The 22,621-nt window shown below is 43.4% G+C and overlaps 1 protein-coding gene across 2 annotated transcripts; it reads left to right on the top strand.

The window, feature by feature from the left end:
* Window positions 1-999: 999 nt before the first annotated feature.
* On the top strand, window positions 1,000-19,255 carry LOC130282815 (protein kinase C delta type-like). 2 transcript variants are annotated; one of them, XM_056531618.1, is made up of 4 exons: window positions 1,000-1,385; window positions 1,470-1,745; window positions 12,106-12,422; window positions 17,819-19,255. In XM_056531618.1, exons 1-4 carry the CDS (start codon window positions 1,059-1,061, stop codon window positions 18,375-18,377), a joined length of 1,479 nt encoding a protein of 492 aa, XP_056387593.1. In that variant the 5' UTR covers window positions 1,000-1,058; the 3' UTR covers window positions 18,378-19,255. The 2 variants fall into 2 exon arrangements, with proteins under 2 accessions (XP_056387593.1, XP_056387592.1); XM_056531617.1 differs by having other exon boundaries at window positions 1,000-1,745.
* Window positions 19,256-22,621: the final 3,366 nt, after the last annotated feature.

The following is a 22,621-nucleotide window of genomic DNA, read 5'->3' as shown; positions in this document are numbered from 1 at the left end:
GAAGCCTTCTCTGTGTCAGTAAGATCCTTCACCTGTCAGTAAGACTTTCTCTGTGTCAGTAAGATCCTCCACCTGTCAGTAAGACTTTCTCTGTGTCAGTAAGATCCTCTCCCTGTCAGAAAAGCCTTCTCTGTGTCAGTAAGATCCTCCGCTGACAGTAAGATTCTCCTGTGTAAACCACATAGTAAACCTTAGATAATGTTGGAGGAACACTTTCCAAACACTAACGCTTTCTCGGGGAAACATTGGTGAACCTGGGTGGTGGAGGACCTTAGAAAGGACCCATTTTTGCCCTCGCTATAATCTCTCTCTGGTTGGAATTCTGCATTCATTATATGAGACCTAGTGAAGATGATTGTTCAGCAAAGTCAATTGTAAATCTGTCTACATCTTATATAGAACATCTCATTCTCCCATAACTAAGACTGGACACCCACAAATTTCTATGATAAAAAATATTTATGGTGCTCGGCTTAAAAATAAAGGTCCCAGTGGTGGTGAAGCCGTATGATGTCCTATATACTGCTTTTTGGATTTAGCAAAACCTGTGCAGAGGAAAAGTTGACCAGTTGCCCATAGCAACCAATCAGATGGCTTCTTTTACTTTTCATAGGCCATTTAAAAAAAATTTAAGAAGCAATGTGATTGGTTGCTATGGGCAACTGGTCAACTTTTCCTCTGGACAGGTTTTGATAAATCTCCTCCTATGGACATAATCTAATGTATCTGAGTGATGACACTTATTGAATGTAGCAGAACATTACAGGCCATTACAAGGCTTTATTATTTCTGCCATTAGCAGCAAGTACATGGTCTGGTTTATTCCAGCCTCCTTATTCTAACCTTCCAGCAGAGTTTATGGGCACCACTGCCAACCTATACAACACATAAAAGTCACATCACCTGCCCCATCTACTAATAATAAAGCACTACAAGAACCAGCCATGAATATCTCCATTCTTCTGGACCCTAGGCTATCACTCATGATGCCTATATCACAATGTATATGGATCCACAGGTCCCTGGACCACTGGTAGCAGGTGCCACCTGATGTTTTGATGACATCACGTCACCTGGACAACGGCTGTTGTTGTTGTTTACCCACAACTGTCAGTTGGACCGAGCGGACGGACGTCTACAGGATCCCAAAGATGGCGGCTACTGGAAGAAGAGGAGATGTCGAGAAGGAGAGAGGAGAGAAGAGGGAAGAGGAGAGCGGAGGAAAGAGGAAGAGGGAAGAGGAAAGCGAGGAGGTGAAGGAGAGCGGAAAGAAGAGGAAGGAGGAAGAGGTGAGCGAGGAGGTGAAGAAGAGGAAGAGAGAAGAGGAAAGCGAGGAGGTGAAGGAGAGCAGAGAGAAGAGGAAGGAGGAAGATGTGAGCGAGGAGGTGAAGAAGAGGAAGAGAGAAGAGGAAAGTGAGGAGGTGGAGAAGACAGGAGTGAAGAGGAAGGAGGAAGATGTGAGCGAGGAGGTGAAGAAGAGGAAGAGAGAAGAGGAAAGCGAGGAGGTGGAGAAGACAGGAGAGAAGAGGAAGGAGGAAGAGGTGAGCGAGGAGGTGAAGAAGAGGAAGAGAGAAGAGGAAAGCGAGGATGTGGAGAAGAGGAGAGGAGAAGATGCCAGATTATTGGAGGATGAGGAGCCAAGACCAGGCACCAGCCAGGACCCCGGAACATCAAGCTCCTACCCCAAATTTAACATCTATCACCTCACTATCCATCAGGTATTGGGTAGGGGCAGCTTTGGAGTGGTAAGTTTATTTAATTTTTTATTTTTTTTTGTTAAATGGATAGTCAATGTGGTTTTTCCCATTGATATTCTGCAGCTAATTGTAAGTCTAGAAAATAACTAGCCCCATCTTCACTAATATATATCACATATCTGCAGCACTAGAGACCTCCAGTAATATTTATGTCCCTATTTATATCCCATTTCAGTAGATTTAGGCAGTGGTTATACACAGCTGTTTGATCCTACCCACCATGCTGCAGCTTAGTGTCAGAGTCTTTGCAATCTTCTTATAGCGTAGGCCATCTTAATGTAGAGCAACGATGTGGGGCCATGTTGAACTTCCAGTGACCAGTATTAGAGAGTGTGAGAGCGATTTAGGACATTGCTCCCCATTCACACCTGAGACATGTAACCAGGGCTGCCATCAGAAATTTTGGGGCGCCTTATGCAGCTTAATTCCAGGCCCCCCCCCCCCAGTGTCATGCCCGCGAGTCCGCCCCAGGGCCAACCCCCAACCCATTTTTTTTCCTAATGATATATTTCCAATTACTTTATAGAAGATTGTAGTGCAGTAATACACTGTGCTGCAAAGTAATTTTACTGCGCCACACTCTGCTGTAATCTAATATACCCTATTCTGAATACTGTGAAACTTTCTGTGTACTTTCTCCAGCACAATGTCCACCTCTATATAGTTGTAGACCCCCTCTCTGCCCCCACACACACACATATATATATATATATATATATATATATATATATAGTTGTACACCTCCTCTGTGCCCCCATATATAGTTGTACACCCATCTTTGCCCCATATATAGTTATAGGCCAATTTTGTGCCCCATATATAGTTGTAGGCCCCTGTGCCCCATATATAATTGTAGGTCCAACGTGCCTCCAATATACATGATTGTAGACCCCCTTTGTGCCCCTGTGTGTAATGATGGCCCACCCTTTGAGCTCCCACAGTTATAGGCCCCACCTTTCAGCTCCCACAGTTAGTTATAGGCCCCCCCTTTCAGCCCCCACAGTTAGAGGTAGTCCCCCCTTTCAGCCCCCAATGTTAGTTATAGCCCCCCCTTTCAGCCCCCACAGTTAAATATAGCCCCCCCTTTCAGCCCCCTCAATTAAATATAGCCCCCCCTTTCAGCCCCCACAGTTAAATATAGCCCCCCCTTTCAGCCCCCACAGTTAAATATAGCCCCCCTTTCAGCCCCCACAGTTAAATATAGACTCCCCCCCTTTCAGCCCCCACAGTTAAATATAGACTCCCCCCTTTCAGCCCCCACAGTTAAATATGGCCCCCCCTTTTAGCCCCCAGTTAAATATAGCCCCCCTTTTCAGCCCCCACAGTTAAATATAGGCCCCCCTTTCAGCCCCACAGTTAAATATAGGCCCCCCTTTCATCCCCCAGTTAAATATAGCCCCCCCTTTCAGCCCCACAGCCAAATATAGGCCCCCCTTTTCAGCCCCCAGTTATAGGCCCCCCTTTCAGCCCCCAGTTAAATATAGGCCCCCCTTTCAGCCCCCACAGTTAAATATAGCCCCCCCCCCTTTCAGCCCCCTCAGTTAAATGTAAGCCCCCCCTTTCAGCGCCCTCAGTTAAATATAGGCCCCCCCTTTTAGCCCCCAGTTAAATATAGACCCCCTTTTCAGCCCCCACAGTTAAATATAGGCCCCCCTTTCAGCCCCACAGTTAAATATAGGCCCCCTTTCAGCCCCCAGTTAAATATAGGCCCCCTTTCAGCCCCCACAGTTATATATAGGCCCCCCTTTCAGCCCGCTCAGTTAAATATAGGCCCCCCTTTCAGCCCCCAGTTAAATATAGGCCCCCCCTTTTTAGCCCCCACAGTTAAATATAGGCCCCCCCTTTCAGCCCCCTCAGTTAAATATAGGCCCCCCCTTTCAGCGCCCTCAGTTAAATATAAGCCCCCCTTTCAGCCCCCACAGTTAATATAGGCCCCCCTTTGTGCCCCAACAAGTAGTTATAGGCCCCATGTACCCCCACAGACATACTGTCTCCAGACATACACGGTATATGGCTGGAGGCAGTATGTCTGTGCTCTGACCACTGCTCCTCCGGTTCGGGGCCTACGGATCAGAGCAGTGGGCCCCCAGACTGGAGGAGTAGTGGTCGGAGCATTGAAGGCAGCCTGCTGTGGTTACCTTCCTGACCCGATGTCAGCCACGCGTCTTCCAGGCAGCTCCTCCGCTCCAGTTCTTCTTTGGGGCGCCGCTTTCCTCTGACTTCTGGGCTGGCTTGCCGCGTCATAACGCACCGAACTTGCCTACGCGTGGCACTTTCGTTGCGCTAGTACCTCCCGACGGTCACTGCAGTTTTTTTTTTTTTTTAAAGTGGCAGCGGCCTACGAGGTATGTGCGACAGGGCCGGGGCCCGGGAAAGAGGGTAACTGACTGACTGATTGTACATTGTACAGAGTACGGTCAGTCAGTCAGTGGAAAATGGCAGGCCCCCAGCGGTCAGTGAGTTACAGTCACTCACTGACTGACTAGGAGTAAAAAAAAATAAAAAATTTGGGCCCGGCCCCCCTCGGGACCTTGCCCCTTACGGGAGTACCGGCTGTACCCAGCTGTTGGCGGCCCTGCATCTAACACTAATGAGTCACAATTACTTATTGGGCCCAATTTGAACATTTCTACTTAGGGTTGTACTCACTTTTTTTTTGCCAAGGTCAAGATATTAATGGCTTTATGATGAGTTATTTGGGTGGGGGGGGGGGGGGGGGACACAATATTAAACACTGTTACACTTGACGTTATAGAAGAGTTTCATTTCTTCTGTGTTGTCACATGAAAAGATAAAATAAAATATGTTAAAACATGTGAAGGTTGTACTCACTTATGTCAGATACTGTAAATGTTATAACTGTAGTAATCTTTTTTTAAGCCATTTATCTATTTTTTGCACTGACACTTGACTGAACATATATGTATTTCTCATGTGTTGAACATACAATGTCACCATGATGAATTGTCTTTATACATTTATGATGAATATGCACGTTATACTTGTTATACTTGATATTACTTTATTTGGTAATTACGTGTCTGGGTAAATATAGACCCTTAGTGATGTGTGTGAACATGCTTGAAAAAAGCTTCAACAAGAAGCAGAAATGTGGCAGTGATTTAACTATTATATGGAGAGCTGCAATATTTTTTTTATATACTATATACCCATACATACAGACACTGTGATCTGTAGTTTTTGCCGGTACCACTTGTGCATTGTATTGATTGTTTGATTACTTTTTATGTGTTGATGTAACAAAAATTGGCAATTTTTTTTTGCATTCACATCATTGACAATGCAATATCAGGAATGTGAACCAAAGTGAAATAATTGCAGATTTTTGGTCATATCATATCTGAGAAACAATGGAATAAAAGTGATGAAAAAGTCAAATATACGCAAAAGTTATGTTACAGTGGTACTACGTGGAAAACTTTTTTTTTTTAAATAAACTAGTGCCAGAAAGTTAAACAGATTTGTAAATTACTTCTATTAAAAAATCTTAATCCTTCAGGTACTTTTTAGGGGCTGTATACTACAGAGGAAATGGTTTTCTTTTTGGATTTCTCTGATGTCATGACTACAGTGCTCTCTGCTGACCTCTGCTGTCCATTTTAGGAACTGTCCAGAGCAGCATATGTTTGCAATGGGGATTTGTTCTCTGGACAGATCCAAAAATGGACAGCAGAGGTCAGCAGAGAGCACTTTGGTTATGACAGAAGAGAAATCCAAAAAGAAAACCATTTCCTCTGTAGTATACAGCCCCTAAAAATTACTGGAAGGATTAAGATTTTTTAATAGAAGTAATTTACAAATCTGTTTAACTTTCTGGAACCAGGGTATGGATTTAAAAAAAAAAAGTTTTCCATGGGAGTACCCCTTTATTAAAAACTACAGATAATGGTGCAAAAAATTCTCATACAGCACTGTATGCAGAAAAATAAGAAAGTAATAGGAGGTCAGAATAGGGAAATGTTAAACATACTTTGCCTTTTTTAAAAGAAGTGCAGTAATAGAAAAAATGCAAACATGAGTATAATTTTAATTGTATTCATCCACATAATTAAAGGGGTACTCCTGTGCAAAACTTTTTTTTTAATCAACTGGTGCCAGAAAGTTAAACAGATTTGTAAATTACTTCTATTAAAAAATCTTAATCTTTCCAGTACTTTTTAGGGTCTGTAAACTACAGAGGAAATTGTTTTCTTTTTGGAACACAGAGCTCTCTGCTGACCTCATGACCACAGTGCTCTCTGCTGACATCTCTGTCCATTTTAGGAACTGTCCAGAGCAACACATGTTTGCTATGGGGATTTTCTCCTACTCTGGACAGTTCTTAAAATGGACTGATATGTCAGTCCAGTATTGTCATGATGTCAGCAGAGAGCTCTGTGTTCCAAAAAGGAAACCATTTCCTCTGTAGTATTCAGCAGCTAATAAGTACTGAAAGGATTAAGATTTTTTTATAGAAGTAATTTACAAATCTGTTTAACTTTCTGGCACCAGTTGATAAAAAAAAAAAGTTTTCCATGGGAAAACATGTCAATTTCACTGTAAAATGCATTGCTTAAAACCAAAACCCCCAAAAATTAGCAAAATTGTGATTTTCTTTAATCTATTTTCTTTTCAATTTTAAATTCAAATTTAAGGTGTCTTTATAAAGTACATTTTGTTGTGAAAAAACAAACATATGGGTCTGTGGATGGAAAAATAAAAGAATTATGGCTCTTGAAAGGCGTAAACTAAAAAATGTGTAAACTAAAATTTGTTGTGTCCTCAAGGCCAAAATTTGCTGTGTCTCTAAAGGGGTATTCCAGAAATTATTTTTTATTTGACATTTGACTATGCTACAGAGGCTGTAAAGTTAGTGTAGTTAATAATGTAGTGTCTGTACCCGTATGTGACGGATTTCTCACAATTCTTATGTGATTTTCACCCCAATATTTACTTTTAACATCATACAAAATTACTGTTGTCTCAGATTTTTCCCAGGTTGCAATGCGGCCGAGACCTGACTCACTAGTCAGCTGATGACAGGGAGCCTGTCTGCTTCAATGGGTGGAGCGATCGCTTGGTGGGAGAGAGATCAATCTGCAACTATTGCAACAACTGTAGGCACCCTGATTGAAAACCACAGGTCTTTTGAATGAATGCTGCTCTTTTATGGGAGTGTAACTGATGTGTGGGAGGGAGGAAAATGGAATTATGGGCTTTGTAGGCAAAGAAGTAAACTCAAAAAGGAAATACTAGTTCACAAAAAGCTAGCCACAGCGTTATGGTAATGTCACGCCATTTAGCCCCAAGACAAGCGCAGATCCTTCCTAAGCATGTCCATTAATGTCTGCCAGGTATGTACTAAAATCACCTTATTCTGGATAACCCTTTAAAGGGGTTAAATGACCAGCATCAAAGTGATCTCCATTGTCGGTCATTACTGGCTGGTGTTTCTGTAGGTTGAGTCAGCACCGCCAGGTATTTGGCACTAGAGAGGCAGGATTCCTCTAGTGCCTGAAGTTCGGCTATGCTGACCCCCCCAGTAAGTTAAAAAGTATGAATTGAGAGATGGCACAACCCTCCCCCCCCCCCCCTCTAACATGGGGTGGACCACTCCCCCGCCGCCCCCCCTGCCTGAGAGTGATAGGAGTGTGATTACAGCTACCACATTCCTATCACCCTCAGCCAATGCAGATCTGGAGGTGTATGCAGTATAAGACATATTCTAACAGCAGAAAAGTAACTGCAGCTCTGGAAGTGACAGGAGGATAAGACATGTTGTGACAGCAGAATAGTGACAGCAGCTCTTAAGGTGACTGGAGGATAAGTCAAAATGTAACAGCAGAATACTGACTGCAACTCTGGAGATGACTGGAGGATAACACATGATGTGAGAGCAGAATAGTGGCTGCAGCTCTAGAGGTGAAAGGAGCTTAAGACATGATGTAAAAGCAGAATAGTGGTTGCAGCACTGGAGGCAACTTGAGGATGCGACAAGATGTAACAGTAGAAAAGTAAGTACAGCTTTGGCAGTAACAGGAGGACGAGATATGGTGTAACAGCAAAATAGTGTCTACCATGCTGTGCCTGTATTTATCTGAATAAAGCTTGAAGTTTTTTTTACCTGCTACCGTGGTGCCGGATACTTCTATTGCTGTCCATGTCTGTGGAGGGGAACGCTACCCGACAGTCCAGGCACAGGAGCGGAGGAAAGGATCAGAGCAGTGAAGCACATTTTATTAACAGCAAAAAAGTGAGTACACACACTTTGTCTCTGTCTTCTTCCTCTGTGAACGTGAATCAGGTACCTGTCATAGTGCCAAAAGAAAAAAAAGTGATATGTTGCTCAGTACCTAATCCTGATTCTGTACATATAAAATGTTATGTGTCTAGGACCTATATATCCCTAACAGATAGCATTTATATCTTGGTCACTTGCTTTGTCTTCTTGCCTTGTGGAGGGGGCGTGTCCATCTCTTTCCCTCACGGAGTCTGGGAGCAGCCTGGCAGTCTGCAGATCTTTCTAAATTAGTGCAAGGATTTTAGTGATAAAAACACAGTAGTTTTTATGCATACATTTTATATCTGTTCCTAGTAAAGATGGATGCTATTCCAGCTTTACTAGGAACAGATAGAAAATGTGTGTCATTCAGCTTTAACAGACTCCTGAATGTCTGTTCAGCTTCTTTGTCATTCAGGAGTCAGAGAAAGCTTTGGCTGTTCAAGCATGCTGGGAGTTGTAGTTTTGCAATAGCTTTAGCTGCAGTGTTTGTAAAGCACTGTGTTAGAACAGTGTTGCCTTTAGCTGTTGCAAAACTACAACTCCCAGCATGCCCACACATCCTTTGTCTGTAGTTTTGCAAGAGATGGAGACACACAGCTGGAGAATACCCAGCTCTAACACAGAGTTTTACAAAGATTGTAACTCCAGCTGTAACTCCCATCATGGTAGTTGTAGTTTAGAAATAGCTGAAGGCTGCAGTGGTGATCTCCTATACTGGATACCAACACACTTTATGGCCTGTATCCAGTATGCTGCAAAATTCAGAGTAGTCTGTCTGCATAAAGACTGATGACCCCTAGTGGTGGTTATTTTCATTTTTCCTTTTTTAGTAATTTTTTTTTTTATAAATGTGTATTTAAAAAAGTCATCTTATCAGTAGTACTACAAAATATAAAAAGTTTTTCAACATGACAGTGTCTCTTTAAGCATGCTCCTATCGGTGAAGGGGAGGAGTTCCTGCACGGAATAAAGATATGTGGTGGCACCCTGCCTCGGTCCTACATGCCCCTAGGCCTTATGTCCCCCCTTGCTATCCTCCTGCACTGGCTCTTAGAAGATCAGGGAGAATGCAAGCTGGAGCTCTCTATATAATACATACAGACCTTCAGCTTGCATGCTCCCCGAGAAGCAGCAAGACCTACGGTGGCCGGGCCCTCCGTGCCTGACCTGTCACACGCCCCTGCTACAGAGAAGCTGTCATCTGGCCAATTGTATTGCATCATAGCTGTAGTCACTTGTAAGTTCTGCAGTGATCATGGGTGAAACAACAACTCCCAGCATAACCTTATTACTGCTAAGATTTTACTGGGAGCTATAGTATCACATGGTACAAACTTATTGAGCAATTGCCCCTTACTTTGCATCACAACAGGCTAAAAAATTACTTAGGGGGGCATTATAGGGTGACATCATTTTCTACCACAACGGGTGACATTAACCTTAGCAACACCACTGGTGCTCTGTAATAGCTAGAGGCAAAGAGCTCGCTGTTACTGCGCTCCTCTGTGTGTGCCGCTGTGTCAGTCAATGGGAGGTCAGCAGAGAAAGGTGTTGGCGGCCCTCTGATACTCGGGCACATTATAAAGAATTTATTCTCTTTTGGCTATAAAACAATGAAATATACACAGAAACATATGAGTGGAATAAGCTTTTTAACCCCCATTACAAGGATGTGATAGATGCCCATTACAAGGATATGATAGATGCCCATTACAAGGATGTGATAGATGCCCATTACAAGGATGTGATAGATGCCAATTACAAGGATGTGATAGATGCCCATTACAAGGATGTGATAGATGCCCATTACAAGGATGTGATAGATGCCAATTAAAAGGATGTGGTAGATGCCCATTACAAGGATGTGGTAGATGCCCATTACAAGGATGTGGTAGATGCCCATTACAAGGATGTGATAGATGCCAATTACAAGGATGTGGTAGATGCCCATTACAAGGATGTGATAGATGCCCATTACAAGGATGTGATAGATGCCCATTACAAGGATGTGATAGATGCCCATTACAAGGATGTGATAGATGCCCATTACAAGGATGTGGTAGATGCCCATTACAAGGATGTGATAGATGCCCATTACAAGGATGTGATAGATGCCCATTACAAGGATGTGATAGATGCCCATTACAAGGATGTGATAGATGCCCATTACAAGGATGTGATAGATGCCCATTACAAGGATGTGATAGATGCCCATTACAAGGATGTGATAGATGCCCATTACAAGGATGTGATAGATGCCCATTACAAGGATGTGATAGATGCCCATTACAAGGATGTGATAGATGCCCTTTTTCATCCATTATGCCTGGGCTGCCAAAAACAAAACAAAACTGTAACTCACATTCCGCTACTCCCCCCGTGTGCCAATATCGGTCTTCTATCTTCTGGGCCCGGTCTTTTTCCGCATCTTGGAGCTTATAGCTGGCCGCAGTGATGTCTCGCCTTACATGACACTGTGCTCAGTCTATCACCAGCCAAGGCAGGAGGGACATTGCTGTGGCCGGCTATAAGCTGAGCGCAGTGCCCCACTGAGAGACGTGATTGGCCGGCACCGCCTCTGTTATATGCTTGGAGTACTGGTAGTACCACAATAATGACAGATATATAGTTGATATTGGATTTTGCACAGTATTTAGTAAAATTCTAATTATAAAAATACATAATGAATAAAAAGTTTTAAAAAATTAAGAAAAAAATATATTATTTTTACAATTACATGGACCCCTTATCCATTTGTAATACTGCCGGCTACATTTTCAGGTCCCTGCCCGTTCACATAAATCATTCCCTGATTGAAAAAAAAAAAAAAAAATGTGTGTATATATATATATATATATATATATATATATATATTAAAATATCTAAAATTTGTTCCCTACAAATTTTCCCATCCATACTGCATCATTTTATCTATCTATCTATCTATATATATATATATATATATATGTATATATATATAACACTCAATGTGTGTATGTGTGTATGTATGTGTGTAAGTTCCAGCATCACGGGGTTTTTGTTTAAAGTCCCATACAAGTCTATGGGAATTACTGTATATGTTACTGCATAACTTCCAAACGGCTGGAGATATAATACTTGGTCACATGTTACTTATATGTCCACTTAAAATATAGGATAGCTAATTTAACCCTTAACTACCCCCATTTGTGAGGGTCAGGGTTTTTGTTTAAAGTCCCATGCAAATCAATGGGAAATGTATGTTCCCACATAGGAGGTCGAGATATGAGGACTGGATAGGAGGTCGAGATATGAGGACTGGATAGGAGGTCGGGATAGGAGGTCGGGATATGAGGAAGGGATAGGAGGATGGGATAGGAGGTCGGGATAGGAGGTCGGGATAGGAGGTTGGGAAATGGCATCAATATATGAGGAGGGGATATGAAGTCAAAAGCTTCCTCCTTTGTTTATTTTCCTCCCCAACAAGGATTAGGAAGGAAAAACTGGGCAATGCTGGGTACTCAGCTAGTACATATATATTTATTTATTTTAATAGTAAAATGGAATAACTAAAGTAAAAAATAAAAATAAAAATAAAAACACGCCTGCAAAAACAATGTTAAAACCCACATGGATTTTTTTTTGTGTTTTTTCACTCCCACACTATGGAGAAAAATACAGCGATTTTCCCAAAAAAACGCCATAGTCTCATAAGGCCGCTTATAGGAATCACTAAAGGATAAAAAAAAACACCAATTAGAAAAACGAAAAAAGTGGATATGGCATTTTGTAGTTCCTTATTGACTTGCAGCTAACATTTGCCCACGCTGTGCAGTAGAATGGGTGTTTTTTTGGGCCTTTTTTTTTTTTTTTTCAACTACATCCCTATTACATCTCATATGTACCACGGCATGGAAATAACAATGACCATCACCCCACAGTCCCTAACTGGTTGGCTCTAGCTATACCTCTAGTTATACCTATTTATAACAAGTTGGCTCTAGTTATACCAATGGGATATTGTCAAAAGGAAATATTTCCCATAGTCTTCCACTATTTACTATTGCTCCCTTTGCTTTCTTTCAGGTGGGCCTGGCATCAGTCCCCGGCCGAAACAACTACGTGGCCATCAAGGGAATCACCAAGACAGGGGACAATGCAGCGACCCTGCAGAGAGAGCGACGGATCCTCATGCTGGCCCGAGACTGCCCGTTCCTGTGTCACCTGTATGCTGCACAGCAGTCTCAGGACCATGCATTCTTCATCACCGAGTACCTGTCCGGCGGCAGCCTGGAGGCTTTACTCAGAATGTGCAGCTGTCTGAACACCGACAACGTAAGATTCTACACAGCAGAGATTGCATGCGGCCTCCAGTTCCTTCACGGACATAACATCGTCCACCGGTAAGTCTAACTTCCCCACACCTGTCTCCTTGTCATGTTGTAAATAATGCACCCAACTTTCCCAGAATCCTGAATTTTGTTAGGCTTTGTGGTGGTACAGTTCATGACCCCTTCACCATTGTCGATCTTTAAAGATTTCCTCTGATGTCCAGCACCAAAAGCTGTCCTGTGGGCTGCGGATCTCCTTGGGCATGCATTTTTCACTGTGTATTATATAATGTATGTACTGTATCTTTAACCCCTTCCCGCAGAATCACGTCATTCAGTTAACCCCGCGATGCACAGCATCGCACGGGTTAACTGGCAGAAGTCCCGCTGTTTCAAGCATTTCCCCTGCTCTGCCCGCCACTAGAAGTCTGAGCAGAGCAGGGGAAGAAGATGCCGAGAGCTGCTGTGGAGACAGCAGCACTTATCAAGTACCGGCACGGCAGTGGGGACCGGCGGCAGGCTCTCAGCAGCTGGAGGCACACGGGTTGGCGGCGGGTAAGTGGAGGAGGCGGCGGGCGGCATCTGCATCAGAGGCAGCAGTGAAGCTCTTCACTGCTGCTTCTGGTAGTTTCAAAACTACAACACCCAGCATGCCTTTTGGCTGTCTGGGCATGCTGGGTGTTGTAGTTTTGCAACATCTGGAGGGCCGCCGTTTGGATCAATCTGTGCTCTTCCAGATGTTGCAAAACTACAACTCCCAGCATGCCCAGACAGTCCAGGCATGCTGGGAGTTGTAGTTCTGTAACATCTGGCCCTTCAACTGGCCCTTGCAACAGCTGGAGGCGCACGGGTTGGGAAACACTGAGTTAAGTAACAAACTCTTAGTGTTTTGCAACCAGTGTACCTCCAGCTGTTGCATAACTACAACCCCCATGCACAGACAGCCAAAGGGTATGCTGGGAGTTGTAGTTTTGCCTTCCCCACAGGGGGTTTAACTGTGAGTTTCTCGCTGCAAGTTTGAAATGCAGCTATTTTCCGCTGTAGCTCAAAACTCGCTGTAAACCCGCCCGTGTGAATGTACCCTAAAAACAATACACTACACTGACACAAAATAAAGAGTAAAACACTACATATACACCCCCTTACACTGCCCCCCCCCCTCGCCCCTCCCCAATAGAAATGAAAAATATCAGGTATGGCACTGTTTTCAAAACGGAGCCTCCAGCTGTTGCAAAACAACAACTCCCAGTATTGCGGGACAGCCATTGACTGTCCAGGCATGCTGGGAGTTTTGCAACAGCTGGAGACACCCTGTTTGGGAAACACTGCCTTAGAATACCCCTATGTCCACGCCTATGCAAATCCTTAATTTAGGCCTCAGATAGGCATGGCACTCTCTCACTTCGGAGCACTGTCGTATTTCAAGGAAACCGTTTAGGGCCACATATGGGGTATTTCCGTAATCGGGAGAAATTGTCTAACAATTTTTTGGGGGGCTTTTTCTCCTTTTACCCCCTATGAAAAGGTAAAGTTGGGGTCTACTCCAGCATGTTATTGTAAAAAATAAAAAAAAATGTTACACTAACATGCTGGTGTTTCCCCATACTTTTTTATTTTCACAAAAGGTAAAAGGAAAAAAAGACCCCAAAGTTTTTAATGCAATTTTTCCTGAGTACGGAAATACCCCATATGTGGGAGTAAAATGCTCTGCGTGCGCACAACAGGGCTCAGGAGTGAGAGCACCATGTACATTTCAGGTGATTTGCACAGGGTTGGCTGATCGTTACAGCGGTTTTGACATTAAAAAAAAAACACCTACATGTGACCCCATAGTGAGCCTTAACACCCCACACCTGTTTGAAGAATTTTCATTGAAAATGAAAAATTTGTGTTTTTTCACTAAAATGCTGGTGTTATCCCAAATTTTTCATTTTCTCAAGGTGTAATAGTAAAAAAGCCCCCCAAAATCTGTATATAAATGCCCTATAAGTGGACGTAAAGTGCTCTGCAGGCGAACTACAATGCTCAGAAGAGAAGGAGCGCCATTGGGATTTTGTCGAAAGAATTTGGTTGGAATTGAAGGCCATGTGCGTTTACAAAGCCCCCATGGTGCCAGAACAGTGGACCCCCCCCACATGTGACCCCATATTGAAAATTACACCCCTCACGTAATGTAATAAGGGGTGCAGTGAACATTTACACCCCACAGGCATTTGACCTATTTTGTGTACAGTCATCCATGAAAATGAAAAATTAGATTTTTCATTTGCACAGCCCACTGTTCCAAAAGTCTGTCAAACACCAGTGGGGTATAAATGCTCACTGCACCCCTTATTACATTTGGTTAGGGGTGCAGTGAGGTCACATGTGGGGGGGGGGTTTCTGCTGTTCTGGCACCATGGGAGCTTTGTAAACGCACATGGCACCCGACTTCCATTCCAAACAAATTCTCTCTCCAAAAGCTTTTTTTTCCTGAGCATTGTAGTTCGCCTGCAGAGCACTTTACGTCCACATATGGGGTATTTCCACACGAGGTTACAAATTTTGGGGGGCATTTTTTCCTATAACCTCTTGTAAAAATATTGAATTTGGGGGGAAAAAAATGCATTTTAGTGAAAAAAAATGTTTTTTCATTTACACATCCGACTTTAACGAAAAGTCGTCAAACACCGGTGGGGTGTTAAGGCTCACTGTACCCCTTGTTACGTTCCTTGAGGGGTGTAGTTTCCAAAATGGTATGCCATGTGTTTTTTTTTTTGCTGTCCTTGCACCAAAGGGGCTTCCTAAATGGGACATGCTCCCCAAAAACCATTTCATCAAAATTTGCTTTCCGAAAGCTAAATGTGACTCCTTCTCATCTGAGCATTGTAGTTCGCACACAGAGCGTTTGACGTCCACACATGGGGTATTACCATACTCAGAAGAGATGGGGTTACAAATTGTGGGTGTCATTTTTCCTATTACCCCTTGTAAAAATGTAAAATATGGGGGGAAAACCAGCATTTTAGTGGGAAAAAAAATTCATTTACACATACAACTTTAACAGAAAGTCGTCAAACTCCTGTGGGGTGTTAAAGCTCACTGTACCACTTGAGGGGTGTAGATTCCAAAATAATAAGCTATGTGTTTTTTTTTTTTTTTTGCTGTTATGGAACCATAGGGGCTTCCTAAATGCGACACGCCCCCTAAAAACCGTTTCAGCAAAATTCACTCTCCAAAATCCCATTGTCGCTCCTTCCCTTCTGAGCCCTCTAGTGCACCTACAGAACACTTGACATACACATATGAGGTATTTCCTTACTTGATAGAAATTGGGTTACACATTTTGGGTGGCATTTTCTCCTTCTAGCCTTTATAAAAATTTAAATACTGGGTCTACAGGAACATGTTAGTGTAAAAAATAGAGATTTAGAATGTTCTCCTTCACTTTGCTGCTATTCCCTTGAGAAAGTCCAGGCTGATGAAACGTACGTTGGGGCGGTGGTGACAGGTCTCCATTATGGGTAAGTGAGTACCAGCTTTGTTAGTGCTTTTACTTTCATGCACTGTTAGTGTCCATTCCAGCTATCCTGAGTGGGTAGCTGGACATTATATTGGTAAAGGTTATATACCCCTTTTCTTGTCCTATTGGACATTATTATTGGACACCCATTACTGCTGCTGTAGATCTCACTGTTTATATACTTCATACCTGTCTTACCACCTTCTTTTCGGATTGGTTATCTGTTTACAATCATTGACCTTGTATAATGTTAATATTTAGTAGTCATATTTGTGATTTTAAAGAGTATTAATAAAATAATTTTAGTTTTATCAGTAGTCATGGCTCTAGTGTTTCTCTATAAGTATATAAAATTTATTTTCAGAGCTATACTGTAGCATTGGTTTATAGACCCGCAGCGAGTTTTAGATATGGTTTATACACCAGTAGTTTCAATGTACATTATACTACAACGCTGCTATTTCTTGTTGCTAATTATTCCTGTGAAATACCTAAAGAGTTAACAAACCTTTTGAATGTCATTTTGAATACTTTGAGGGGTGCAGTTTTTACAATGGGGTCATTTATGGGACATTTCTAATACGAAGACCCCTCAAATACACTTCAAAACAGAACTGTTCCCTGAAAAATTCAGATTTTTAAAATTTTGTGAAAAATAGGAAAATTGCTGCTGAACTTTGAAGCCCTCTGATGTCCTCCAAAAGTAAAAACCTGTCAACTTTATGATGCAAACATAAAGTAGGAATTTTGTAAATGTGAATCAATATATAATGTATTTGGTATGTCTATTTTCCTCACAAGCAGAGAGCTTCAAAGTTAGAAAAATGCGAAATTTGTTAATTTTTCATAAAATTTTGCAGTTTTTAACCAAGAAATGATGCAAGCATTGACAAAAATTTACAACTAAGATAAAGTAGAATATGTCATGAAAAAATAAACTCGGAATCAAATTCATAAGTAAAAGAATCCCAGAGTTATTAATGCTTAAAGTGACAGTGGCCAGATTTGCAAAAAATGCTCTGGTCCTTAAGGCCAATATGACCTCGGTCCTTAAGAGAGAGAGGAGCAGTGATAATCAGGTGACCCTGCCTGCCCAGTGGGAACCCCTAAATTCTCTTGTATATGGTGTTGGGGGGGAGGAGTCGCCCCAGTCTAGCTGCAGAGCTCAAGCTGAGAACTGTGTGGAAAGGAGGAGGAAGTCGTGTGTGGAGAAATCCTGAGGGAAGCCTAAGAAAATATCTTCTAAAGTCAGCCCCACCATTCTGCAAGTGTTCCCCCATACAGCGGAAGCCCCGCCATTCTGCAAGTGTTCCCCCGTACAGCGGAGTCAGCCCCGCCATTCTGAAAGGGTTCCCCTGTACAGCGGAGTCAGCCCCACCATTCTGCAAGTGTTCCCCCGTACAGCGGAGTCAGCCCCGCCATTCTGCAAGGGTTCCCCCGTACAGCGGAGTCAGCCCCGCCATTCTGCAAGGGTTCCCCCGTACAGCGGAGTCAGCCCCACCCTTCTGCAAGTGTTCCCCCATACAGCGGAATCAGCCCTGCCAATCTGCAAGGGTTCCCCGTACAGCGGAGTCAGCCCCACCATTCTGCAAGTGTTCCCCCGTACAGCGGTGAGTCAAGCTTTGGCGGTGATAGTACTTGGACCTTGTGAGAACCCTAGCCAGAGTGGGAAACCTTTCAGTCTCTAATCTCTAGTCAGTATTATTCAAGTGGATGAAAAGCACCAGAAGTCCTATCAAGGCAACAGGGCTCCCAAGGGTTACACTGCATCCCTTCTGCTCTTCATACTGTGTGTTGTACCATCTACACCTGCTCAGTAAAAGACAGTTATCCGTAACCCGACGTCGGTGTGTTTCTTACTCCCATTGTCTGGCCCCGGAGAAGCTGATAAGAATTCCTTGCACCCCTGTGGCACCACATTACCATTGTCTTTTATTTATAACTCTTTTTTTTTCTTTCATTGCAGAGATATCAAGCCAGATAATATCATGCTGGATAGAGATGGACACATCCGCATTATAGACCTCGGACTTGCCCAAGATGGCGTCACCTCTTCCAACAAGATCCAAGGAGTGACGGGCACGTTACCATACATGGCCCCAGAGGTGCTCCAGAGGAAGATGTACTATGCAGCAGTTGACTGGTGGAGCCTGGGGATTGTTGTATCCCGGATGTCAGCAGGACGTTCCCCATTTTACTTTGGCTGCAACAGAGAAATGGCTCACGATTCCATCACCAGAGAGAAGCCTAATATTCCATCTTGGCTCCCTGCTGACCTGAAACATCTGATCAAGAAACTGCTGCGTAAGAATCCTGAGAAGCGGCTTGGTGTGAACAGGAACATCAGAGACCATCCATTCTTCACCACCATCAACTGGGAGGAACTGGAGCAGAAGAGAGCACAGCCGCCATTTACACCATTCAAGCCAGCTCTGAAGAAGGGAGACCTGCCGTGGCCAGAGGAAGAGACAGCCCTTCACCCCTTGGAAGGATTCTCTTTCATTGCTCCAAGCTGGGCCTGTTAACATCAGCCCATGGCCACGGCCCAGAGCTCTGTGCCCCCTGACCCATGCCTCTGCTGCTGTATTAGACCTCGGCTTGTCTATAACATCCTCTCTATACCATCTGAATGCTGCAGATTTCCATCAAGTTGTTACCCTGGATCTTAGCTCCACATCCTCCACAGCCTCTGAAGACCCTCTGTACCCCAGGAGCGGCCTGTGCTTGTAACACCTCAGCACAGACCTGGTAAGTATCACACATCATCATATATACATTAGGATCACACACACATACAGGTAGATAGAAATATACACACAGGTACATACATAGATAGTATAGACACATACACACAGACACACACAACAGATAGCGGTAGATATCGGCTTTGATCCTGGGACTTGTTCCGATCGCCATATTTGGGGTCAGGAAGGAATTTTTCTCCTTTGAGGACAATTGGCTCATTCTTTAAGGGGGTTTTTGCCTTCCTTGGGATCATTCCAGCCATAAATAGGTAACATAACATAATGTACAAAAAATAAATGAATAATAATAATAATAATAATAATAATAATAAAAAATATTATATATGAATATATAAAAAAAAAAATACATAATAGTTTACCATACTAGATAGGTCATGTACTGGCTTTTGATCCTGGGACTTGTTCCGATTGCCATATTTGGGGTCAGGAAGGAATTTTCCCCCCTTACATAAGGATAATTGGCTCTTTCCTCAAGGGGGTTTTCGCCTTCCTTTGGATCAACACAGTATATAAAAAAGCTTTGCTTTTACATTTATACATTACACATAGCAAAATAAAACATAACACACATTTCTAAAATTTGCAGAATCCCAGTATCCCCTTCCTGTAACTATATAAACTAAATAAAATGTCCTTTTTCCCCTTTTCATCATTGTGTCTGTGTCTTTATTTCCATTGTTTGATCATGTATTGTTCTAATAAATACAGTGAAACCTCTTTGAGAAGACCACCCAAATTTCTTCTGGTCTTCTATTGCAGTGGTGTCCTAAAAACAAGACCACTATGGGGGTGGTCTTTTCAAAGAGGTGGTACAAAGCTTCATTTGCACTTAATGTATTATATTGTTGCATAATGTTTGATACATTTGCACATATTTAATGGAATTGGGTAGTGCAAACATTTGACAACTTTTTGTTGAATAGAATAAAAGTGTTTAAAAAACCATGGCACTTAAACCATGTCTCCTTTTGTTAGGCCAAACATGTATAACTGATGGTGTAAATTAGCAAAAAGAAAAAAATGGCACAATATGCTGGATAAATATGTCTACAAAGTCAAAGACAGAAAAAAATTGTGCAAAATGTGCCTAAGAACTGACACATGGTGCTTGATAAATTCTCCCCAAGGAGCCCAAAATTTAAAAAAAATGATCTTCCCCTATAAACGGGTATAGATGGAGACAGGGGCGTACCTAGAGCATTTGGCACTCGGGGCAGACCCTTTGTTTGCCCCCCTCCCCCCCCCCCACACACACACGCACCCCCCTTAATTACACCCCCTCCCCCAGGGGCGGACTGACAACACTCGGGGCCCCTGGACCAAAAAAAAGGCAAGGGCCCCTGCTAGGCTCTGCAGTTCGTCAATCTTCTGCCACGCTACTATTCCACCCAAATCCCACACACAATATTTTAAAATTTATATATGTAAGAAACACTTTAACGTAGGTAAATTTCCATGACCAATAATACTGGTATACAAGGAGCAAACATATACCACCACACAATAACTGGATAATACCACCATACTGTACTGAATAAAACCACTATATACAGACAAGTATACTATACAGGATCTGTATACAATATAAGCGATTATATACAGGACAATATGGCGGTAGATATCATCTGTACACAGGATGTGTATACCGTATAAGTGATTACAGTTACATTTTGGGACTCACAATTACGTCTTTTCTGATCAGCGGCGTCCTCTTTCCTCTTCTTCTCCGTCCGGATAAGACCGCCATGTGAATCTCTTAACATCTGCAGGAAAAACATGTCAGACTCATTTTTTCAGTGCCCTCCCCTCCTCTACACAATCTTCCCATCTATAGGCCCACAAACTGTAATAATGCCCTCCTTGGTGTCCTGCACAGTAAATGGGCAGGTAGGTAGGTAGCCAGGTAACCCCTCTTTCCCATAGGTATATGCAGAGTTACACCCCCCCATCTTTCCCATAGGTATATGCAGAGTTACACCCCCTCTCTTTCCCATAGGTATATGCAGAGCTACGCTACACCCCCCTCTTTCCCATAGGTATATGCAGAGTTACACCCCCCCTCTTTCCCATAGGTATATGCAGAGATACACCCCCACCCCCTCTTTCCCATAGGTATATGCAGAGCTACCCCCCCTCTTTCCCATAGGTATATGCAGAGTTACACCCCCCCTCTTTCCCATAGGTATATGCAGGGTTACCCCCCTCTTTCCCATAGGTATATTAAGAGCTACCCCCCCTCTTTCCCATATGTATATGTGGAGCTACACCCCCCTTCTCCATAGGTATATGCCGAGCTATACCCCCCCTCTTTCCCATAGGTAAATGCAGAGCTACACCCCACCCTCTTTCCCATAGGTATATGCAGAGCTACACCCCACCCTTTTTTCCATAGGTATATGCAGAGCTACACCCCACCCTTCCCCATAGGTATATGCAGAGCTACACCCACCCCTCTCCCTCCCTTTCCCATAGGTATATGCAGAGCTGCCCCCTCTCCCTCCCTTCCCTATAGGTATATGCAGAGCACCCCCCTCTCCCCCCCCTTCCGTATAGGTATATGCAGAGTATCACCCACCCTCTCCCTCCCTTCCCTATAAGTATATGCAGAGAACTCCCCCTCTCTCCCCTTCCCTATAAGTATATGCATAGCACCCCCCTCTCCCCCCTTCCCTATAAGTATATGCAGAGCACCCCCCCTCCCCCTTCCCTATAAGTATATGCAGAGCACCCCCCCTCTCCCCCCCTTCCCTATAAGTAAATGCAGAGAACCCCCCTCCCCCTTCCCTATAAGTATATGCAGAGCACCCCCCCCTTCCCTATAAGTATATGCAGAGCACCCCCCGTTCCCTATAGGTATAGGCAGGGTTAAAAAAATAAAATAAAAAAAAAGATGCTCACCTGATATACCACACAGCGATCTCCTCAGCTGCAGGGCCTGCGTCTTCTCCCCTCCACAGTACAGGCGCCGATGAGTACTCAGGCAAAAATTAACTTATCCTCTATTCACAGGATAGGGGATAAGTAGCTGATCGCAGGGTCTGACCACTGGGGCCCCACACGTTTTCCAGGACGGGACCCCGTCACTCTCAGTGAGGAGGATGTGTCATCTACGGGTAGATGGCATGCGCTCCATTTATTTCTATGGGAGCGCCGATGATGTCTTTTTGTCGCTCCCATAAAAATGAATAGAGCGAGTGCCGGCTGCATCACGCACTCCTCACTGAGTGCCGGGTCCTGTCCCGGTGGTCGTGGGTGGGGGGCTGGACCCAGCAGTTGAACCCCCTGCGATCAGCTAATTATCCCATATCCTGTGAATAGACGATAAGTTAAAGGGGTACTCCCGTGGAAAACTTTTTTTTTTAAATCAACTGGTGCCAGAAAGTTAAACAGATTTGTAAATTACTTCTATTAAAAAATCTTAACCCTTCCAATACATTTTATGGGCTATATACTACAGAGGAAATGCTTTTCTTTTTGGATTTCTCTGATGTCCCGACCACAGTGCTCTCTGCTGACATCTGCTGTCCGTTTTAGGAACTGTCCAGAGCAGCATATGTTTGCTATGTGGATTTTCTCCTGCTCTGGACAGTTCCAAAAATGGACATCAGAGAAATGCACATCAGAGAAATGCAAAAAGAAAAGCATTTCCTCTGTAGTATATAGCCCCTAAAAAGTACTGGAAGAATTAAGATTTTTAAATAGAAGTAATCTACAAATCTGTTTAACTTTCTGGCACCAGTTGATTTAAAAAAAAAAAGTTTTCCAAGGGAGTACCCCTTCAACTTTCGCCAGAAATCTCTTTTAATAGTAAAACGCTTTGTGTATGGTCATTTTTTGGCACTTTGTTCAGGTCAGTATCAGTCAGTTTAACTCACTCAGGACGAAGGGCGTACCTGTAGGCCCTACGCACGGTCACTGTGTTTAAAATGGTGCATCATAGGTCCCGGCTGCTAACCATAGCCGGGTCCCTGGGATAATGCATGCGGCACCGATCGGTGTGCCAC

Source organism: Hyla sarda, chromosome 7 (assembly GCF_029499605.1).
Source record: "Hyla sarda isolate aHylSar1 chromosome 7, aHylSar1.hap1, whole genome shotgun sequence".
In the NCBI taxonomy this organism is placed as follows: Eukaryota; Metazoa; Chordata; class Amphibia; order Anura; family Hylidae; genus Hyla; species Hyla sarda.
Note: the sequence above shows the minus strand (reverse complement) of the source record. Positions and strands in the feature narration are given on the sequence as shown.

Excerpts from the sequence above, each read along its gene's own strand:
- LOC130282815 (XM_056531617.1), top strand. The coding sequence starts at position 1,059 with ATGACATCACGTCACCTGGACAACGGCTGTTGTTGTTGTTTACCCACA. Across the intron at positions 1,746-12,105 it reads GTAGGGGCAGCTTTGGAGTG|GTGGGCCTGGCATCAGTCCC; the intron begins GTAAGTTTATTT and ends GCTTTCTTTCAG. Across the intron at positions 12,423-17,818 it reads GGACATAACATCGTCCACCG|AGATATCAAGCCAGATAATA; the intron begins GTAAGTCTAACT and ends CTTTCATTGCAG.